The sequence below is a fragment of the Panthera pardus genome, unplaced genomic scaffold (assembly GCF_024362965.1).
Source record: "Panthera pardus isolate Hobbes unplaced genomic scaffold, ASM2436296v1 HiC_scaffold_22, whole genome shotgun sequence".
Classification (NCBI taxonomy): domain Eukaryota; kingdom Metazoa; phylum Chordata; class Mammalia; order Carnivora; family Felidae; genus Panthera; species Panthera pardus.
The window spans coordinates 27085610-27102876 of NW_026526788.1; the positions used below are offsets into that span (position 1 = coordinate 27085610).

The window sequence follows — 17267 nt, forward strand, 5'->3', positions numbered from 1 at the left end:
CTGGAAGAAATGGACAAATTCCTAAACACCCACACTCTTCCAAAACTCAATCAGGAGGAAATAGAAAGCTTGAACAGACCCATAACCAGTGAAGAAATTGAATCGGTTATCAAAAATCTCACAACAAATAAGAGTCCAGGACCAGATGGCTTCCCAGGGGAATTCTACCAGACGTTCAAAGCAGAGATAATACCTATCCTACTCAAGCTATTCCAAGAAATAGAAAGGGAAGGAAAACTTCCAGATTCATTCTATGAAGCCAGTATTACTTTGATTCCTAAACCAGACAGAGACCCAGTAAAAAAAGAGAACTACAGGCCAATATCCCTGATGAATATGGATGCAAAAATTCTCAATAAGATACTAGCAAATCAAATTCAACAGCATATAAAAAGAATTATTCACCATGATCAAGTGGGATTCATTCGTGGGATGCAGGGCTGGTTCAACATTCGCAAATCGATCAACGTGATACATCACATTAACAAAAAAAAAAGAGAAGAACCAAATGATCCTGTCAATCGATGCAGAAAAGGCCTTTGACAAAATCCAGCACCCTTTCTTAATAAAAACCCTTGAGAAAGTCGGGATAGAAGGAACATACTTAAAGATCATAAAAGCCATTTATGAAAAGCCCACAGCTAACATCATCCTCAACGGGGAAAAACTGAGAGCTTTTTCTCTGAGATCAGGAACACGACAGGGATGCCCACTCTCACCGCTGTTGTTTAACATAGTGCTGGAAGTGCTAGCATCAGCAATCAGACAACAAAAGGAAATCAAAGGCATCAAAAGTGGCAAAGATGAAGTCAAGCTTTCGCTTTTTGCAGATGACATGATATTATACATGGAAAATCCGATAGACTCCACCAAAAGTCTGCTAGAACTGATACATGAATTCAGCAAAGTTGCAGGATACAAAATCAATGTACAGAAATCAGTTGCATTCTTATACACTAACAATGAAGCAACAGAAAGACAAATAAAGAAACTGATCCCGTTCACAATTGCACCAAGAAGCATAAAATACCTAGGAATAAATCTAACCAAAGATGTAAAAGATCTGTAGGCTGAAAACTATAGAAATCTTATGAAGGTAATTGAAGAAGATTTAAAGAAATGGAAAGACATTCCCTGCTCATGGATTGGAAGAATAAATATTGTCAAAATGTCAATACTACCCAAAGCTATCTACACATTCAATGCAATCCCAATCAAAATTGCACCAGCATCTTCTCGAAACCAGAACAAGCAATCCTAAAATTCATATGGAACCACAAAAGGCCCCGAATAGCCAAAGTCATTTTGAAGAAGAAGACCAAAGCAGGAGGCATCACAATCCCAGACTTTAGCCTCTACAACAAAGTTGTCACCATCAAGACAGCATGGTATTGGCACAAAAACAGACACATAGACCAATGGAATAGAATAGAAACCCCAGAAATAGACCCACAAACGTATGGCCAACTCATCTTTGACAAAGCAGGAAAGAACATCCAATGGAAAAAAGACAGTCTCTTTAACAAATGGTGCTGGGAGAACTGGACAGCAACATGCAGAAGGTTGAAACTAGACTACTTTCTCACACCATTCACAAAAATAAACTCAAAATGGATAAAGGACCTGAATGTGAGACAGGAAACCATCAAAACCCTAGAGGAGAAAGCAGGAAAAGACCTCTCTGACCTCAGCCATAGCAATCTCTTACTCAACACATCCCCAAAGGCAAAGGAATTAAAAGCAAAAGTGAATTACTGGGACCTTATGAAGATAAAAAGCTTCTGCACAGCAAAGGAAACAACCAACAAAACTAAAAGGCAACCAACGGAATGGGAAAAGATATTTGCAAATGACATATCGGACAAAGGGCTAGTATCCAAAATCTATAAAGAGCTCACCAAACTCCACACCCGAAAAACAAATAACCCAGTGAAGAAATGGGCAGAAAACATGAATAGACACTTCTCTAAAGAAGACATCCGGATGGCCAACAGGCACATGAAAAGATGTTCAACGTCGCTCCTCATCAGGGAAATACAAATCAAAACCACACTCAGATATCACCTTATGCCAGTCAGAGTGGCCAAAATGAACAAATCAGGAGACTATAGATGCTGGAGAGGATGTGGAGAAACGGGAACCCTCTTGCACTGTTGGTGGGAATGCAAATTGATGCAGCCACTCTGGAAAGCAGTGTGGAGGTTCCTCAGAAAATTAAAAATAGACCTACCCTATGACCCAGCAATAGCACTGCTAGGAATTTATCCAAGGGATACAGGAGTACTGATGCATAGGGGCACTTGTACCCCAATGTTTATAGCAGCACTCTCAACAATAGCCAAATGATGGAAAGAGCCTAAATGTCCATCAACTGATGAATGGATAAAGACATTGTGGTTTATATACACAATGGAATACTACGTGGCAATGAGAAAAAATGAAATATGGCCTTTTGTAGCAACGTGGATGGAACTGGAGAGTGTGATGCTAAGTGAAATAAGCCATACAGAGAAAGACAGATACCATATGGTTTCATTCTTATGTGGATCCTGAGAAACATAACAGAAACCCATGGGGGAGGGGAAGGAAAAAAAAAAAAAAGAGGTTAGAGTGGGAGAGAGCCAAAGCATAAGAGACTGTTAAAAACTGAGAACAAACTGAGGGTTGATGGGGGGTGGGAGGGAGGGGAGGGTGGGTGATGGGTATTGAGGAGGGCACCTTTTGGGATGAGCACTGGGTGTTGTATGGAAACCAATCTGACAATAAATTTCATGAAAAAATAAATAAATAAAAAAAATAAAAATACTATTCTGGAAGGAAAAACAAATAAAATAAAATCAACTTTATCCACGTAATTTACCTGTAATTCTAAGTGTACAGTTTTATAAGTTTTGACAAATGAGTGTACCCATGTAACCACCTTGGATTATCAGTTTTCATAAAAGAGTCTACTGGGAGTTTGTTTTGGACAGCATTATATCTATAAATCAATTTCAAGATAATTGTACACCTTAATAATATTGAGTCTCCCAGTCCAGGAATATGATTAACTTTCTCCTAATATGTGTTTTCTTAATTTTTATTGATAATGTCTCATAATTTTCAGAGTGTAAACCTTGTATAAGTTTGTTAAATTTATCAATTATTTTGTTATTTTTGACGCTGTGCTAGATTGTACTTTATTTAATTTTTTTTAAGTGTTTATTTCTGAGACAGAGACAGAGCATGACTGGGGGAGGGGCAGAGAGAGAGAGAGGGAGACACAGAATCAGAAGCAGGCTCCAGGCTCTGAGCTGTTAGCACAGAGCCTGACGCGGGGCTCGAACTCACAAACCGTCAGATCATGACCTGAGCCGAAGTCGGTGGGTCAACCGACTGAGCCACCCAGGAGCCCCAGATTGTACTTTTAAAAGATATATTTTCTAATTATTGTGATTAAATAGAAGTACATATTGAGTTTCATTGCATTTCTCTACTGTATATTTATTAATTAATTAATTTTGCCCTTATCCCTTCCTCCTCCCCTTCCTTTGTGCTAAATTCACTTACCAGTTCTACCAGAGTGAAGTTTTTTGTTGTTTTAATTTTTTTTTTTAGGATTTTCAATGTGGTTGATCATATAATTTGCAAATACAGGCAGTTTTATTTTTTCTTATAATCTGTACACTTTTTACTTTGTTTCTTGATTTACTGTACTGGCTAGAACATCTACAACATCTCATTGCACTGGAGCATGGACATTCTCACTTCGTTCCCAATTGTAAGGAATAATGTTTTGCCCTTAATTTTTAAGTGCAATGATGGCTAAAAGCTATAGAGTATGCTTTCATTTCCCTCTACAGTAAAGAAACTAATATCATGTAAGATAACAAACTAAATGATAACACATAAAATTGAGACTTGAACGCATCTTGATTTTACAGAATATTCCTTTCACTATTTCTTCATTTCTGAACTTAATTCAACAGAATTTTAGTTGGACCAGATAACATTGTCCACCAGTCAGTGACTAACTGACACCATCAGTCTTTTCCTCCCGAAGTTTGAATGTGAAACTTCAGAGAAACAAACAGCAGTTTGGTCCAGAAGACATATAAAGCAAAATAATTTTTTGAGGTGAGATGCAAAGAAGTTATGCAGAACAATAGAAGACATTCAAGTAAATCATGACAGTGCAAGTAAGTTAAATTAAGAAAATTGTATATAATTCCAATGAAAGCCATCTATCCATTCCTGAGGGTACAGTAGAATCAGAAAAAAAAGGGGGTTTTCTGGCTATATAAACTGAAGTTATATATTGAACTGTGTTCTAATTTTAGAAGCCATGTAAATTATTCATGTAAAAATGGTTCATGTAAACTGGGCCACATAAATGGTTTTTTTATTTACTTTATTTTCCTTTGTTTCTTCAAAAAATAAACTTCAATCAAGTGATATCTCCAAAATTTGTTCTTATTCTCTGAAATATGAAGTTAGACAACTAACGCAGAAAATCTAAACTTAGTGGTGGTCCTGAAAATCTTCACATTTGGTTTGGAAAGCGTTTCTGTATTTCCTACGTGCTTTTGATAAGTCACATACGAAAATTCACAAACAAAATATGTGAAGCCCACATTCTGCATACCTGTTCAAAGCCTGAATTTTTGCTGAATCTTTTCCTCTTTTTGATGATATTTCACTACTAGCCACCCATGTTTCTCACAATTTAATTATCTTGTCCTTTAAGATTTTTATCTATTTCTGGTTAAGCACATTTCCCTAAAAGATGAACCATCAAGAGTCCTTCTTGCACATTTCAAGAAGTTAATAAAAACAATATATAGAATTATAATGCCAGCTTAAAGTCATATAGGCTCAAAAGCACAATTTGCATTAAATAATCTATAATTCAGATACACAATAAGTCTCCTCTTATGTAAAACAGTATCTTGAATAAAAACCTAATTATTTGTTTAGAACTTTACCTTTTAAGGTACTTTTGGGCTTTGGCTTCAAGTTGGCCCATGGGCACATTTCTATAACTTCTATAGATAACATTCTTCAACATATAAAAAAATAATTGCGGTGCCTGGGAGGCTCAGTCAGTTAAGCATCAGACTTCAGCTCAGGTCATGATCTCACAGTTTGTGAGTTCAAGCCCCGCGCCGGGCTCTGTGCCGACAGCTCAGAGCCTGGAGCCTGCTTTGGATTCTGTGTCTCCCTCTCTCTCTCTGCCTCTTCTCCACTTGTGCTCTCTCTCTCTCTCTCTGTCTCTGTCTGTCTCAAAAATGAATAAAATGTAAAAAAATTAAAAAAATAAAATAAATAATAAGTAGCTTCAGTAGTACTAGCATTATTCACAATAGTGAATAGTAATAGCAATAGGAACTATTTTTTTATAAGACACTACTGTTTACTGAGTACTTCATTTCTATTAGCTCATTTTGTCAGCATAATAATATTTTGAAATAGATTTAATACAGTTTATTTTACAAAGGAAGAAAACTGAGGGTTAGAGAGATTTGTGACTTGCTTTAATCTTATCATATGAACTCTTAATAACTATAAAACTTATACATAGATATTAAACCTCAAAGAAAAATATTTAATATTCCCTATTCTCTGAGGTTGTTAAGAATGAGATTCCATAAATTTATTTGTCCACAAACTGAATCCAGTGGAGATAGCAATATCAAATGTCACAGCATTTTCTCTTAGAATTTTTAAAAATATTCTGAACACTTGCTAACACATTTATTCACCCCCAAAAAAGTTACAGACAGATATAATCATATTTTTTATAAAACCACATAAAATTTCAAGCACTGAAATGTTTTAGCATTTTGTTTTTTTGTTTTCTTTGTTTTGTTCTTAGTATTTTATTAATAAGTAGCTTGAAGGGCACTGAAAGCACTCTGGAAATTCTGACATAGGACAGTAGTCTGTAACACTCACAGGACCATAGCCTAGTCCTCCTTGAACTTGCCTTAATGTTGACATTCTTTAGTTACTTTGAAGAAAGCATCAAATGCTTTGTAGTTCTAAGGTCAGGATATTGGTCAGCATTAAATTTGACCTTATTAAGAGAAGATTACACCAGATTAATTTTATTATCTTCTATGACAAAGGGATAGTCTTCAAAGGAAAAAATTATTTTAGATTTTATTAATTGTACCTGAGTTAGACTTCTACTTTCAATCTATAATCCAATTAGCAGTTAAGTACAGAGGTTTATGGATCATCCTCCAAGGGATCCTTGTAGTTCTGTAGAAGTTTCCCTAGAAATTACCTAAGAAACTGGACACGCAAGCCCAGAGATGCTGAGCCTCTGGACTCTCCTTCATGGTTTCAAGAACAGCAGCTCTGTTTTTTATCTGTTTTATTTTTTTCGTCCATAATGTGTGTTTGAAGGAAGAATATATCTACCTCAAAATTCAGAAAACATCCCTACAAACCACACACTTGCCAATATGTTCTTAGTTGGATGGAACATCAGATTCTAAGGTCTCTTAACACTAAGATCCTTAACTGGAGCTAGCTACTAGAGATTGCAGTCAGATGAATGTCTAATATAATCCAATATTTTTATTAGTAATCTAGATGAAGGAATTTAGATTACAACCTCATGTTTCTAATTGAGGCTAATTAGGTACAGTCACAACCAAATTTAAAAGCAAACTGATAAATTATATGAAAAATCATTTAGAAATGTAATAAAGTTTAAATCTGGTATGAGATTTATGACCTGAGAAAACATATCAAATCAAAACAGAGAAGGAATATGGAGGCAATAACAGGGTGAAAAATAAAAATAAAAGGAAATTATTGTCTATCCAATAATCATGATATTTAAGAGAAGAAAAGTAAGTTCACAGCAGTTGGCTGTATTATTAGCAATAACATACAAACAAGTCTTCCACTTCATTTGATTTTGGACAGGCCCTAATTAGAGTATGCTTTTTGATAGTCTATTTGAGAAGTTTGTTGAAAAGTTAAATAAGGACTAGTAAAGAACACAAAATACTGAATTATTCCTGTGAGGAAAAATTAAAATAAATTGAAGTATGTACCTTGAAAAAGAGATGACTATAGGGAAAAATTACAGCCCTCTAAGGCTGTTAAATAATTCCAATAAATTGCTCTCTTGCCCAACAGAGGACTGCTTGGCCCATATGAGGGATATATAGAAATAATAGCAAGATACTTTGACTTGCTATAAGTAAGCTATTTTGATAAGAAGGAAATTATTAAATACTAAAACATACGAATGGGAGAAATTACAAGACTTTTTTCATCCGTAGATAGTTTTTTCAGGGGAAAAATGTATTTCCTACGCTGGTTCACCTATGCTATTTCATTGGTTTAAACTTCTCACATATCCACCCAAGGATACTGAAAATGCAGGTGTTTCACTCTGGAAAGACCATTGCCTGAAACTCATGTGTCTTCATTCAATGTTTCTTTTCTGGTTCTACCCATCTTCCCCCCTTTGGATTATTACCAGTCCACCAGCCCACTAGTCTACATGGGAAAGATTTAAAATCCTTTTTGGAAGAAATATTTGATAAAGGTACTTTGCAGCTTAGACATAGTACTGGCACAATACCACGGTTCACGATCACATATAAACAAATACTTCCTGGCTTTCTCTTTTATATGTATGATTGGCTTGCTTTCAGGTTTTGCCATGCTCTGACGTGCTGGATCCTATATCTTGACACCTCTGCTTTTCTCTTAGAATTTCTTTCATAAGCATCCATCTGCCCTGCCAGTGTCTTCAACTTCTGTTGGCCGTTTCCCTTAAAAGATTCCCAAACAACTCCACTTTTACAGACTGCTCAGTGTAACCTAACTATGACATTCAGACCTGCCAGATAGTGTTGGTGCTCTGCCCGTATCTCTTCAGCACTTCTATTCTATATTTATAGTTTCAATAACAGTTAAATCTAGAGGCTTTCAAATTAAATTATATTAATACTTAACAAATTACACTCACCATCCCTACTGACTCCTTTTTGTGCAAGCACCTGCCACACCGCCTAAGGGTTGCTTTTTGGGGGCACAAGAGTTTGACTGACCCATGCTGGAGGTTTTAGTAACACCTCTGAGGAGAGGTAGCCTTTAACCATGGATGAATAGGTAGATAAATTGGGTTTCGTTCACCTTGGGTAAGATAATTCTGAGGTGTATTCAATACTATCACCCAGAGTTCCCAGCAAGATCGAGCCCTAGTTGCCAGTAGTGATGCATAATTACCTCTTGCTGGTTTACTCCCCCCCCTGCCTTATTTTTTTCTGTCTTACTTTCTCCTGAATAGACTAATAGTAACACAAATTCTTACCTCATGGTCTGCCTCCATGTGAATCCATCCTAAGATAAAATACCCCCGTATCTTTACATTTGCATTTTCCAGAAAACCTCCACTGTTTTTTAAATAAAAATTTAAAAAATACTCCACATTAATATTTGAGTAAAACCAAATAAATAATCCTGGCCTCTGTGTATGCAGTATGCCCACAATAAATGACTCATTTTTGCCCTTAAGAAGATGGCATATATTTCCCCAAACAGACAACTCCTAGATTGGGACAGTTCATGTGTTTATTGTTCCTGGCAGCTCCAAGTGAGATTTCTTTTTTTTTCTTTTTTTTTTTTTTTTTACCAAGTGAGATTTCTTACAGAATATTCTGAATCTATAATCTAGTATGAGAGGGTTTGACCATAGAAACAACCTGTTTTAAACAGATACATTTTCCTACCAATTTTAACACAGTAATGAGAAAGATCCTTTCCTTTCCATTCAAGAAAAGAAAGCAAATTATTTTATGTATTTTTCCTTGGCTCCTGATCATGCTATGTGACACCTCAGTGAATTCTGCACACAAGGAATCCTATCATTTCTGCACACACAGCAGTTAAATGTGCTCATTTGCATAAGTTATAACCAAATACATAGTGAAAGTGTTGTTTGTGACAGTAGATTTGACTTCAGGGATACATACGAATTTCTAAAGTTCTAATGGATTTCAGCATTGACATTATGAAATAGAGATAAAATATTTCTTGCAATCATTCCAAGCATTCCAGATGGTGAAGGGCATTACAATAATTCAATGGGAAGCAAAGCAAACTTACCCGAATCATCATGACTGAACATCTGATATCGTGGATTGTATCATAGATCTTCTTTGAGATGTCCACAAATTGATCATCATCAAATACATCCAAAGAGTTTTTACTTAAGGCTTCCAAGGCAACATTCACTTGTGTTACAAACTCAGGAATTGCTGTTAAAATTAATAAGAAAGATAAGATTGTTCTATTTGTATTTTCAGATTTCTGGAGTTTCATAAAAAATATGAGATATTTTTAAATAAATATTTGATTAATAGAATTTTAATTATTTTTTAATGTAAAGAGACCAAATATTTTGTCAGGATAATTTTGGATCTCTGAAAAGTAAACAGAATCAAAGACAATAAACCACATTTTTATAGAAATATTTTCAAAGATTATCTTTCTCCTTTACGTCATTTTTTTTTCTACCCAGCCTGGGACCATATAATCATTTCTCATCCTATCCAATATAAGCCCCAAGAAAGTACCAAAAAGAATTGGTGTGTTAACAGTTGAAATTATAAACATGAAGATATTTAAAGAAAGAAATCACTTGAGTTGCTAAATATAGGAAAATGTAATTAAAGGTAATAACTCTATCTCATAGAAATAATAAAAAAAAACCAATAAACTTTCTTTTGTTAAGATATTTTCCCATTCGTCAAAAGGCAGGGGTTCCAAGATGGTGGTATAGGAAGACCCTGAATTCACTTTCTCTCATGGACACCAAATCTGTAGGTATATGTGGAATAATTCCCACTGAAAAAGAAGTGAAAACTAGGTAAACAGTTGTCTCCACAACAATGGATTAAAGGACCATATCACGAGAGGTAGGAGAGGCAGAGATGCAGTCTTCCCAATATCCAACCCACACAATAGGGAGGAAATTTCTTGAATCCAGAGATTCTCCCTAAGGAGTAAGGAGTTTGTGCTCCATATCAGGCACCTCAACACCTAGGATCTACATTAGAGAGATAAGAGGTGCTGGGTGATAAGTGAAGGAGATTTATTTGCTAATCTTAAGACATCTGCCAGAGGTGCAGGGACAAGTTGGTATGTTCTCTGGGGATGGAGGTGCTGATAATACCATATTTATTCTCTCTCTCTAGCTTGCTAGCACAGGGGGGTGTGGGCAAACACAGCCTCACTAAAGCCAAGAGTGTGCCCACCTAAGCACTCTTCTCCAACAATGTGAAAACTGCAGATATACCCTGTCCCCAACCACTCTTTCATAGCTTCACTAAAAGCCCTGGGATTTGCATCTTTTGGCCTCACCCAAGCTTACAGGTGCCTCCAGAAAGGAGCTTATACACTCATCTGAACTCCAAATATTGCAACTGTAAACCAAGGGACACCTCCCGATTTCCTAGCGTGGAAGTCAGCTAGGAGTCAGCTAGGGACCAATTGTGGTCCCACAGGATTATGTATATGTACATACATTAAAAGCTGCTGCCTAAGGATTTGGCTTCCAATCAGCTGAAACTAGGTGCTGACTGAGATCACTCTCTTTTGATACACTGAGGATGTGTCTTGGCACATCCTCAAAAATTGGAACCTGTCAAGAATAAATAATCCAAAAACAACAACAAAATCAGGTTACTTAGACAATCACAAAGGTTCAAGACACAACCAAAGCAAGGGCAAAATTGAACTCCTACACAAAGCCACTGCTTCAGTGCTGAGAGAAGTCACTATTTCACATGATATATAGAAACAAACACAAAGGGTGAAACAAAATGGGGAAACAGAGGAATATGTTTGAAACAAAAGAACAGGATGAAACCTCAGAAAAAGACCTTAATGAAACAGAGATAAATAATGTCCATGATAAAGAGTTCAAAGTAATTGTGATGCTCACCAAATTTATAAAGATAAAGAAGAATGAATTAACACAATAAAAACTTCAACAAAGGCATAAAACATATAAGTAGGTACCAAAAAGAGGTCACAGAGCAAAAGAATACAATAACTGAGCTGAAAGATTATATTAGAGGAATTCAGCAGTAGACTAGAAGAAGGACAAGAATGGATCAATAATCTGAAAGATGGGGCAGTGAAAGTCACATCAAAAGTGCAACAAAATGAAAAAAAAAAAAGTAAACATAGCTTAAGAGACCTATGGGACAACATCAAGCAGAATAATATTTGCATTACAGGGGGCCCAGAAGGAAAAGAGAGGGAGAAACAGGCAGAAATTGAATTTGAAGAAATAATGTCAGAAAATTTACCTATCTTGGGAAAGGAAAGAGATATCCAGGCCCTGGAAGCACAGAGGGTTCCAAAGAATATAAATCCAAAGGGACCAACACCAAACACATTATAAGTAAAATGTCAGAAGTTAAAGATTAAGAGAGAATCTTAAAGCAGCAAGAGAAAAACAACTTGTTACATATAAGGCAATCCCCATGTGACTATCAGCTGATTTTTTAGCAAAAACATTGCAGGCCAGAAGGAAATAGTATGATATATTCAAAGTGCTGAAGGGAAAAAGCTTTCAAATAAGAATAATCTACCCAGAAAGGCTTACATTCAGAACTGATAAAGAATTTTCTAGACAGCCAAAAGCTAAAGGAGTTTACCATTAAACTGGCATTATAAGAAATGTTAAAGGGACTTCTTGAGGCAGAAAAGAAAGGTCACTTAACGAATAACAAGAAAACATATGAAAGTAAAACTATCACTGATAAAGGTGAATATTTAGTAAAGGTAGTGAATTAACCATTTATAAAGGTAGTATGAAAGTTAAAAGACAAAAGTAATAAAATTAACTATAACTATAGTAATTAGTTAAGGGAGGTACAAAATTTGAAAATGTAAACTGTGATATCAAAAACATAAAATGTGTTGGTGGGGGGGGGAGTAAAAATGCAGAGGATTAAAATGCATTCTAAGTTTCTATCAACCCCAAAAAGATTCATATATATACACACCCACACATATATATGTATAGGTTCTTTTATACATATATATAGCTTGTTATATGTGAACCTCATGGTAACCACAAAGCAAAAACCTATATTAGATACATTAAAGGCAAAGAGTAAGGAATGTAAACAAGACATGAGAGTCACCAAACTACAATGGAAGAGAGCAAGAGAAGAAAGGAACAAAGAGGAACTATAAAAACACCCAGAAAACAATTAATCACATTACAATAAGTACATACTTAATTACTTTAAGTGTTAATGGAATAAATTCTCCAATCAAAGAGTGCTAAAAGGATGAGAAAACAATACAACTGCATGCTACCCACAAGAGATTAAAAAACAGACCTAAGGAAAAACAGACTAAAAATGAAGGGATGGAAAAAGGTATTCTATGCAAATGGAAACAAAAGGAAAGCTGGTGTAACTATACTTAGATCAGTCAAAATAGACTTCCAAACAAAAACTGTAATAGATGACAAAAAATAATAAATAAATACATAAATAAATAAATGGCTGTTATATAAAGTCAGTCCAACAAGAGGATATAACATTTGTAAATATTTCTGCACCAATAAGGAACACCTAAATATATAAAGCAAATATTAAAAACCTTAAAGGGAGACATTGACAGCCATACATTAATAGTAGGGGACTTTAATAACCCTACTTACATAGATGGATAAATCATCCAGACAATCAATCAATCAATCAATAAAACAGTGCTAAACAGCATATTAGACCAGATGGACCTAACAGATATATACAAACATTCTATCCAATAGCAGGAGATACATTCTTCTTACATGCACACGGAACATTCTTCAAGATGGATCACATGTTAGGCCACAAAACAAGTTTTAATTAGTTTAAGAAGAATGAAATCATATCAATAAACTCTTTGACGCCATGATATGAAATTCAAATTTCCTCAATTGCAAAAAGACAACTGGAAAAACCACAAATATGTAGATATTAAACAACATCCTAAAGAACAGTCAGTGAATTAATGAAGAAAGAAAAGTACAAATTAAAAAAATACATTGATATTATTAAATGTAAATATAAAAATTCAATATCAGGGTGCCTGGGTGGCTCAGTTGGTTGAGCAACTAACTTCAGCTCAGGTCATGATCTCACAGTCTGTGAGTTCAAGCCCCATGTCAGGCTCTGTGCTGACAGCTCAGAGCCTGGAGCCTGCTTCAGATTCTGTGTCTCTCTGTCTCTCTCCTGCTCATGCTCTGTCTCTCTCTGTCTCAAAAATAAATAAAAACATTGAAAAAATTTTTAAAAATTCAATATCTATGGGACACATTTCATTAATGAAAATCAAGATCATCTCCAATAATACACAAAAAGCATTTGATAAAATTCAAAACCTATCATAAAACCCTTCACAAAATGGGTATAGATGAAACATACATCAATATAATAAAGTTCACATATGAAAAACCCACAGTAAACATACTCAATGATTAAAAGCTGAAAGCTTTTCCTCTAAGACTAGTAATAAGACATGGATGCCCACTCTTACCACTTTCCCTCAACATATTATTCAAAATCCTAGCCAAAATAATCAGATAAGAATAAGAAATAAAAGACTCCCAAATTCATAAGGAAGAAGTAAAATTGTCACTCTTTGAAGATGACTTGATACCATATGTAGGAAACCCTAAAGTCTCCACCAAAAATGTTAAAACTAATCAATTTTAGTAAAGCTATAGGACACAAAATCAATAGACAAAAATCTGTTCCATTTTTCCACATTAATAATGAACTAGCAGAAAGAAAAAATTAATAAAACAACCCTATTTATAATAGCCCCCAAAATAATAAAATGTCTAGGGATAAATTTAATCAAAGAGGTGAAAGGCTTATACACTGACAACTGTAAGACATTGATGAAATTTAAGATGACACAAATAAATGGAAAGATAATCCAAACTCATGAATTTCAAGAATATTGTTAAAATAGCCATACTATCTAAAACAATCTATAGATACAATGCAAATTCAATCAAAATTTCAATGACATTTTTCACAGAACTATAAAAAATATTTCTAAAATTTGTATGGAACCACAAAAGACCCTGAATAGCCAAAATAATCTTCAGAAAAAAGGAACAAATCTGAAGATGTCACATTCCATGACTTCAAACTATACTACAAAGCTATAATCATCAAAACAGCATGGTATTGGCATAAAAACAGACAATAGATCAATGGAATAGAATAGAGAGCCCAGAAAAACTCATACATATATGATCAATTAATTTCTAACAAAGGAGCCAAGAATATACATGGGAAAATATGCTGGGAAAACTGGACACCTACATGCAAAAGAATGAAGCTGGACCACTCTCTTACACCATACACAAAGTTTACTCCAAATGCATTAAAGACTTAAATGTAAGACCTGAAACCATAAAACTCCTAAGTAAACATGAGCAGAACCAAAGAAGTCATCAGAATTCCCCAAGATGGAGGCCCAGTTGGAAGACCCTAGGCTTGTATTGTCCAATGAACACCACTAGATAACTAACAAATCATCCTAAATAACCCAGAAATTGGCTGGAAGACTGACAGAACAAATTCCACAATTAAACAGAGAAGTGGCCATATCAAAAAAGGTAAGAAGTACAGAGATGTGGTTTATGGCGAGAAACAGATTATAGCACTGTGGAAGGGAGGGAGCCCTGGTGCAGAGAAGGTGGAGAGGTAGAGAGAGAGAGAGAGAGAGAGAGAGAGAGAGAGAGAGAGAAGCAGACAGGGAACACACAAGGAGAACATTTTCCCAGAGCTATTGGCTTAGAAAATGAAAGCGGCTGAATTTTGTGAGTTCTTGCTAACAGTAGGACTTAAAGCCTGGAGTTTTAAAGGTCAGGGAGCTTGGCTGGGATAGAGCCTGGAGGGCGCTGCCTTGCTCCTGGAGAGAAGGCAGGCAAACAACCCAGGGGCAGATAGCATGGAACTGTGATCCAAAGAATGTCTGGGACACACAATGGGGAGATTATTCACTCTTAGTGTGTCTTGGAGAGGCAGCATTTAGAGAGATGCCTCGCTGGGAACAGGGGAGCTGGCCTGTGCCATTTCTCTCCCTCCCCTCAGCATAAACACAGAGCCACCTGTGGGAGGCAGCACAGCATTTCAGCCCAAATGCTGGTTGCCTAACCTACTTACATGAAGCCCCACCCTCCTGTGCTCTGTCAGGACTGCCCTTCTCAGTCCACCTTGCCTCAGTCCCAGTGTGGTGGGCCCCCCCTCAGAAGACCAGCACAAGCCCCTACCCACAACATATCTCCCAACCAGAGAATTCTGCAGGGTCTCAGTTCTGCTGGAGTTGGTGTCAGGCCTCATTTCATAAGCAGACTAGAGCAAACCTAGTTAAAACTCACCACATTTAGGCCAGGGATGAAACACTGCCCAGAGAAGGCAAAGGGAGCCTCTGCAGTGACTGGTCTGAAGGATAAAACAGCCAAAATACAATAGTTGAGCTCATGCAGCACACACTGGAGACACTCCCTGAAGCTCCAGGCCTTGGACACTACATGATCTCTTCTTCATACTTTCAGGAGCAGGAGACATAACTGGATTTTCTAACACATAGAAGAAGGCAGAGACTTTGAAAAATGCCAAGATGGAGGAATTTATCATAAATGAAAGAATAAGGTAAGGCCATGGCCAGAGATCTAAATGAAACAGACATAAGTAACATGCCTGGTGGAGAATTTAAAGCAACAATCGTAAGGATGCTCACTGGGTTTGAGAAAATAGACTACATCAGTGAGAACCTTACAACAGAAATAAAAAAAAAGTTTAAAAAACCAAAGAAGAATACAATAAACAAGATTGGAAACAGGCTTGATGCAATGAATGGCAGGCTGGAAAAAGCAGAGGAATGAATTAATGACATAGAAAACAAAATAATGGGGTGCCTGGGTAGCTCAGTCGGTTGAGCATCTGCCTCTTGATTTCAGCTCAGTTCATTATCTCACAGGCCTCACGTAGGTCTCTGCATTCTGCATGGAGTCTTCTTAAGATTCTCTCCTTTTCTCTTTGCTCTCTGCCCCTACCCTACTCACTCTCTCTCTCAGCAACAAAAACAAAAATAAACAAAATAAAACAAGAAAAATAATGGAAATAATGAAGCTGAACCAAAGAGAGGAAGAAGAATTATACAACACGAGAATAGACTTAGGGAAATCAGTGACTCAATCAAAAGTAATAACATTCTCATTATAGGAGTCCCAGAAGAAGAGAAAGTAAAGGGGGCAGGTTTATTTGAGGAAATTATAGCTGAAAACCTAATTTGGGGAAGGAAACAGACACTCAAATCCAAGAGGCACAGAGAACTCCCATCGAAATCAACAAAGGCAGGTCAACATCAAGATTTATTGTAATTGAATTTGAAAAATATAGTTATAAAGAAAAAAAATCTTAAAATCAGCAAGACAAAAGAAGTCCTTAACTTACAAGGGAAGACGTATAAGGCTAGCTAGAGATTTCTCAACAGAAACTTGGCAAGCCAGAAGGGAGTGGCATGATATATTCAAAGTGCTGAACGGGGAACATCTGCAGTCAAGAATACTCTGTACAGCAAGGCAATCACTCAGATCAGAAGGAGAGATAAAGAGTTTCCCAAACAAAACTAAAGGAGTTAGTGACCACTAAACACACCCTGCAAGAAATATTAAAGGGGAGTGCAAAAGAGAAACCAAAAGTGACAAAGTGACAAAGACAAGAAAGGATCAGAGAAAATATCCAGAAATAACAACAAAACACGTAATAAAATGGGAATAAATATATATCTATCAAAATTACTTTGTATGTAAATGGACTAAGTACTCCTATTAAAAGACAAAGGGTGTCAGAATGGATTTAAAAAAACAAAACAAAACAAAACAAAACAAAACAAAACAAAACAAAACAAGACCCAGCAGATAGCCTTTCTTCTGCCATTCTGCCTGCTGCTCCTGTGCTCCTATTCAATAAACTTCTATCTTCTTAAAAACAAACAAACAAAAAAATAAGACCCATCTATACGCTACCTATAGGAGACTCATTTTAGACCTAAAGACACTTGCAGATTGAAAGTGAGAGGTTGGAGAAACATTTATCATTTAAATGAATGTGAAAAGAAAGTAAGAGTAGCAATACTTATCTGGGACAAACCAGACTTTTTGTTCTTGTATTGTTTTTGTATTGCTTTGGTATCAGGGTAGTAATAATTTTGAATGTGTTCCCTCT

The 17267-nt window shown here is 36.0% G+C and overlaps 1 protein-coding gene across 3 annotated transcripts in view; it reads right to left on the reverse strand.

The window, feature by feature from the left end:
* The window catches only part of CTNNA3 (catenin alpha 3), a 1799646-nt gene that overhangs the window by 343395 nt on the left and 1438984 nt on the right, over positions 1-17267 (reverse strand). For all 3 annotated transcript variants that reach the window (XM_053888526.1, XM_019444306.2, XM_053888525.1), the window contains one exon: positions 9115-9266. In XM_053888526.1, coding sequence (XP_053744501.1) covers positions 9115-9266 — 152 coding nt within the window. The remainder of the gene's footprint in view (positions 1-9114; positions 9267-17267) is intronic.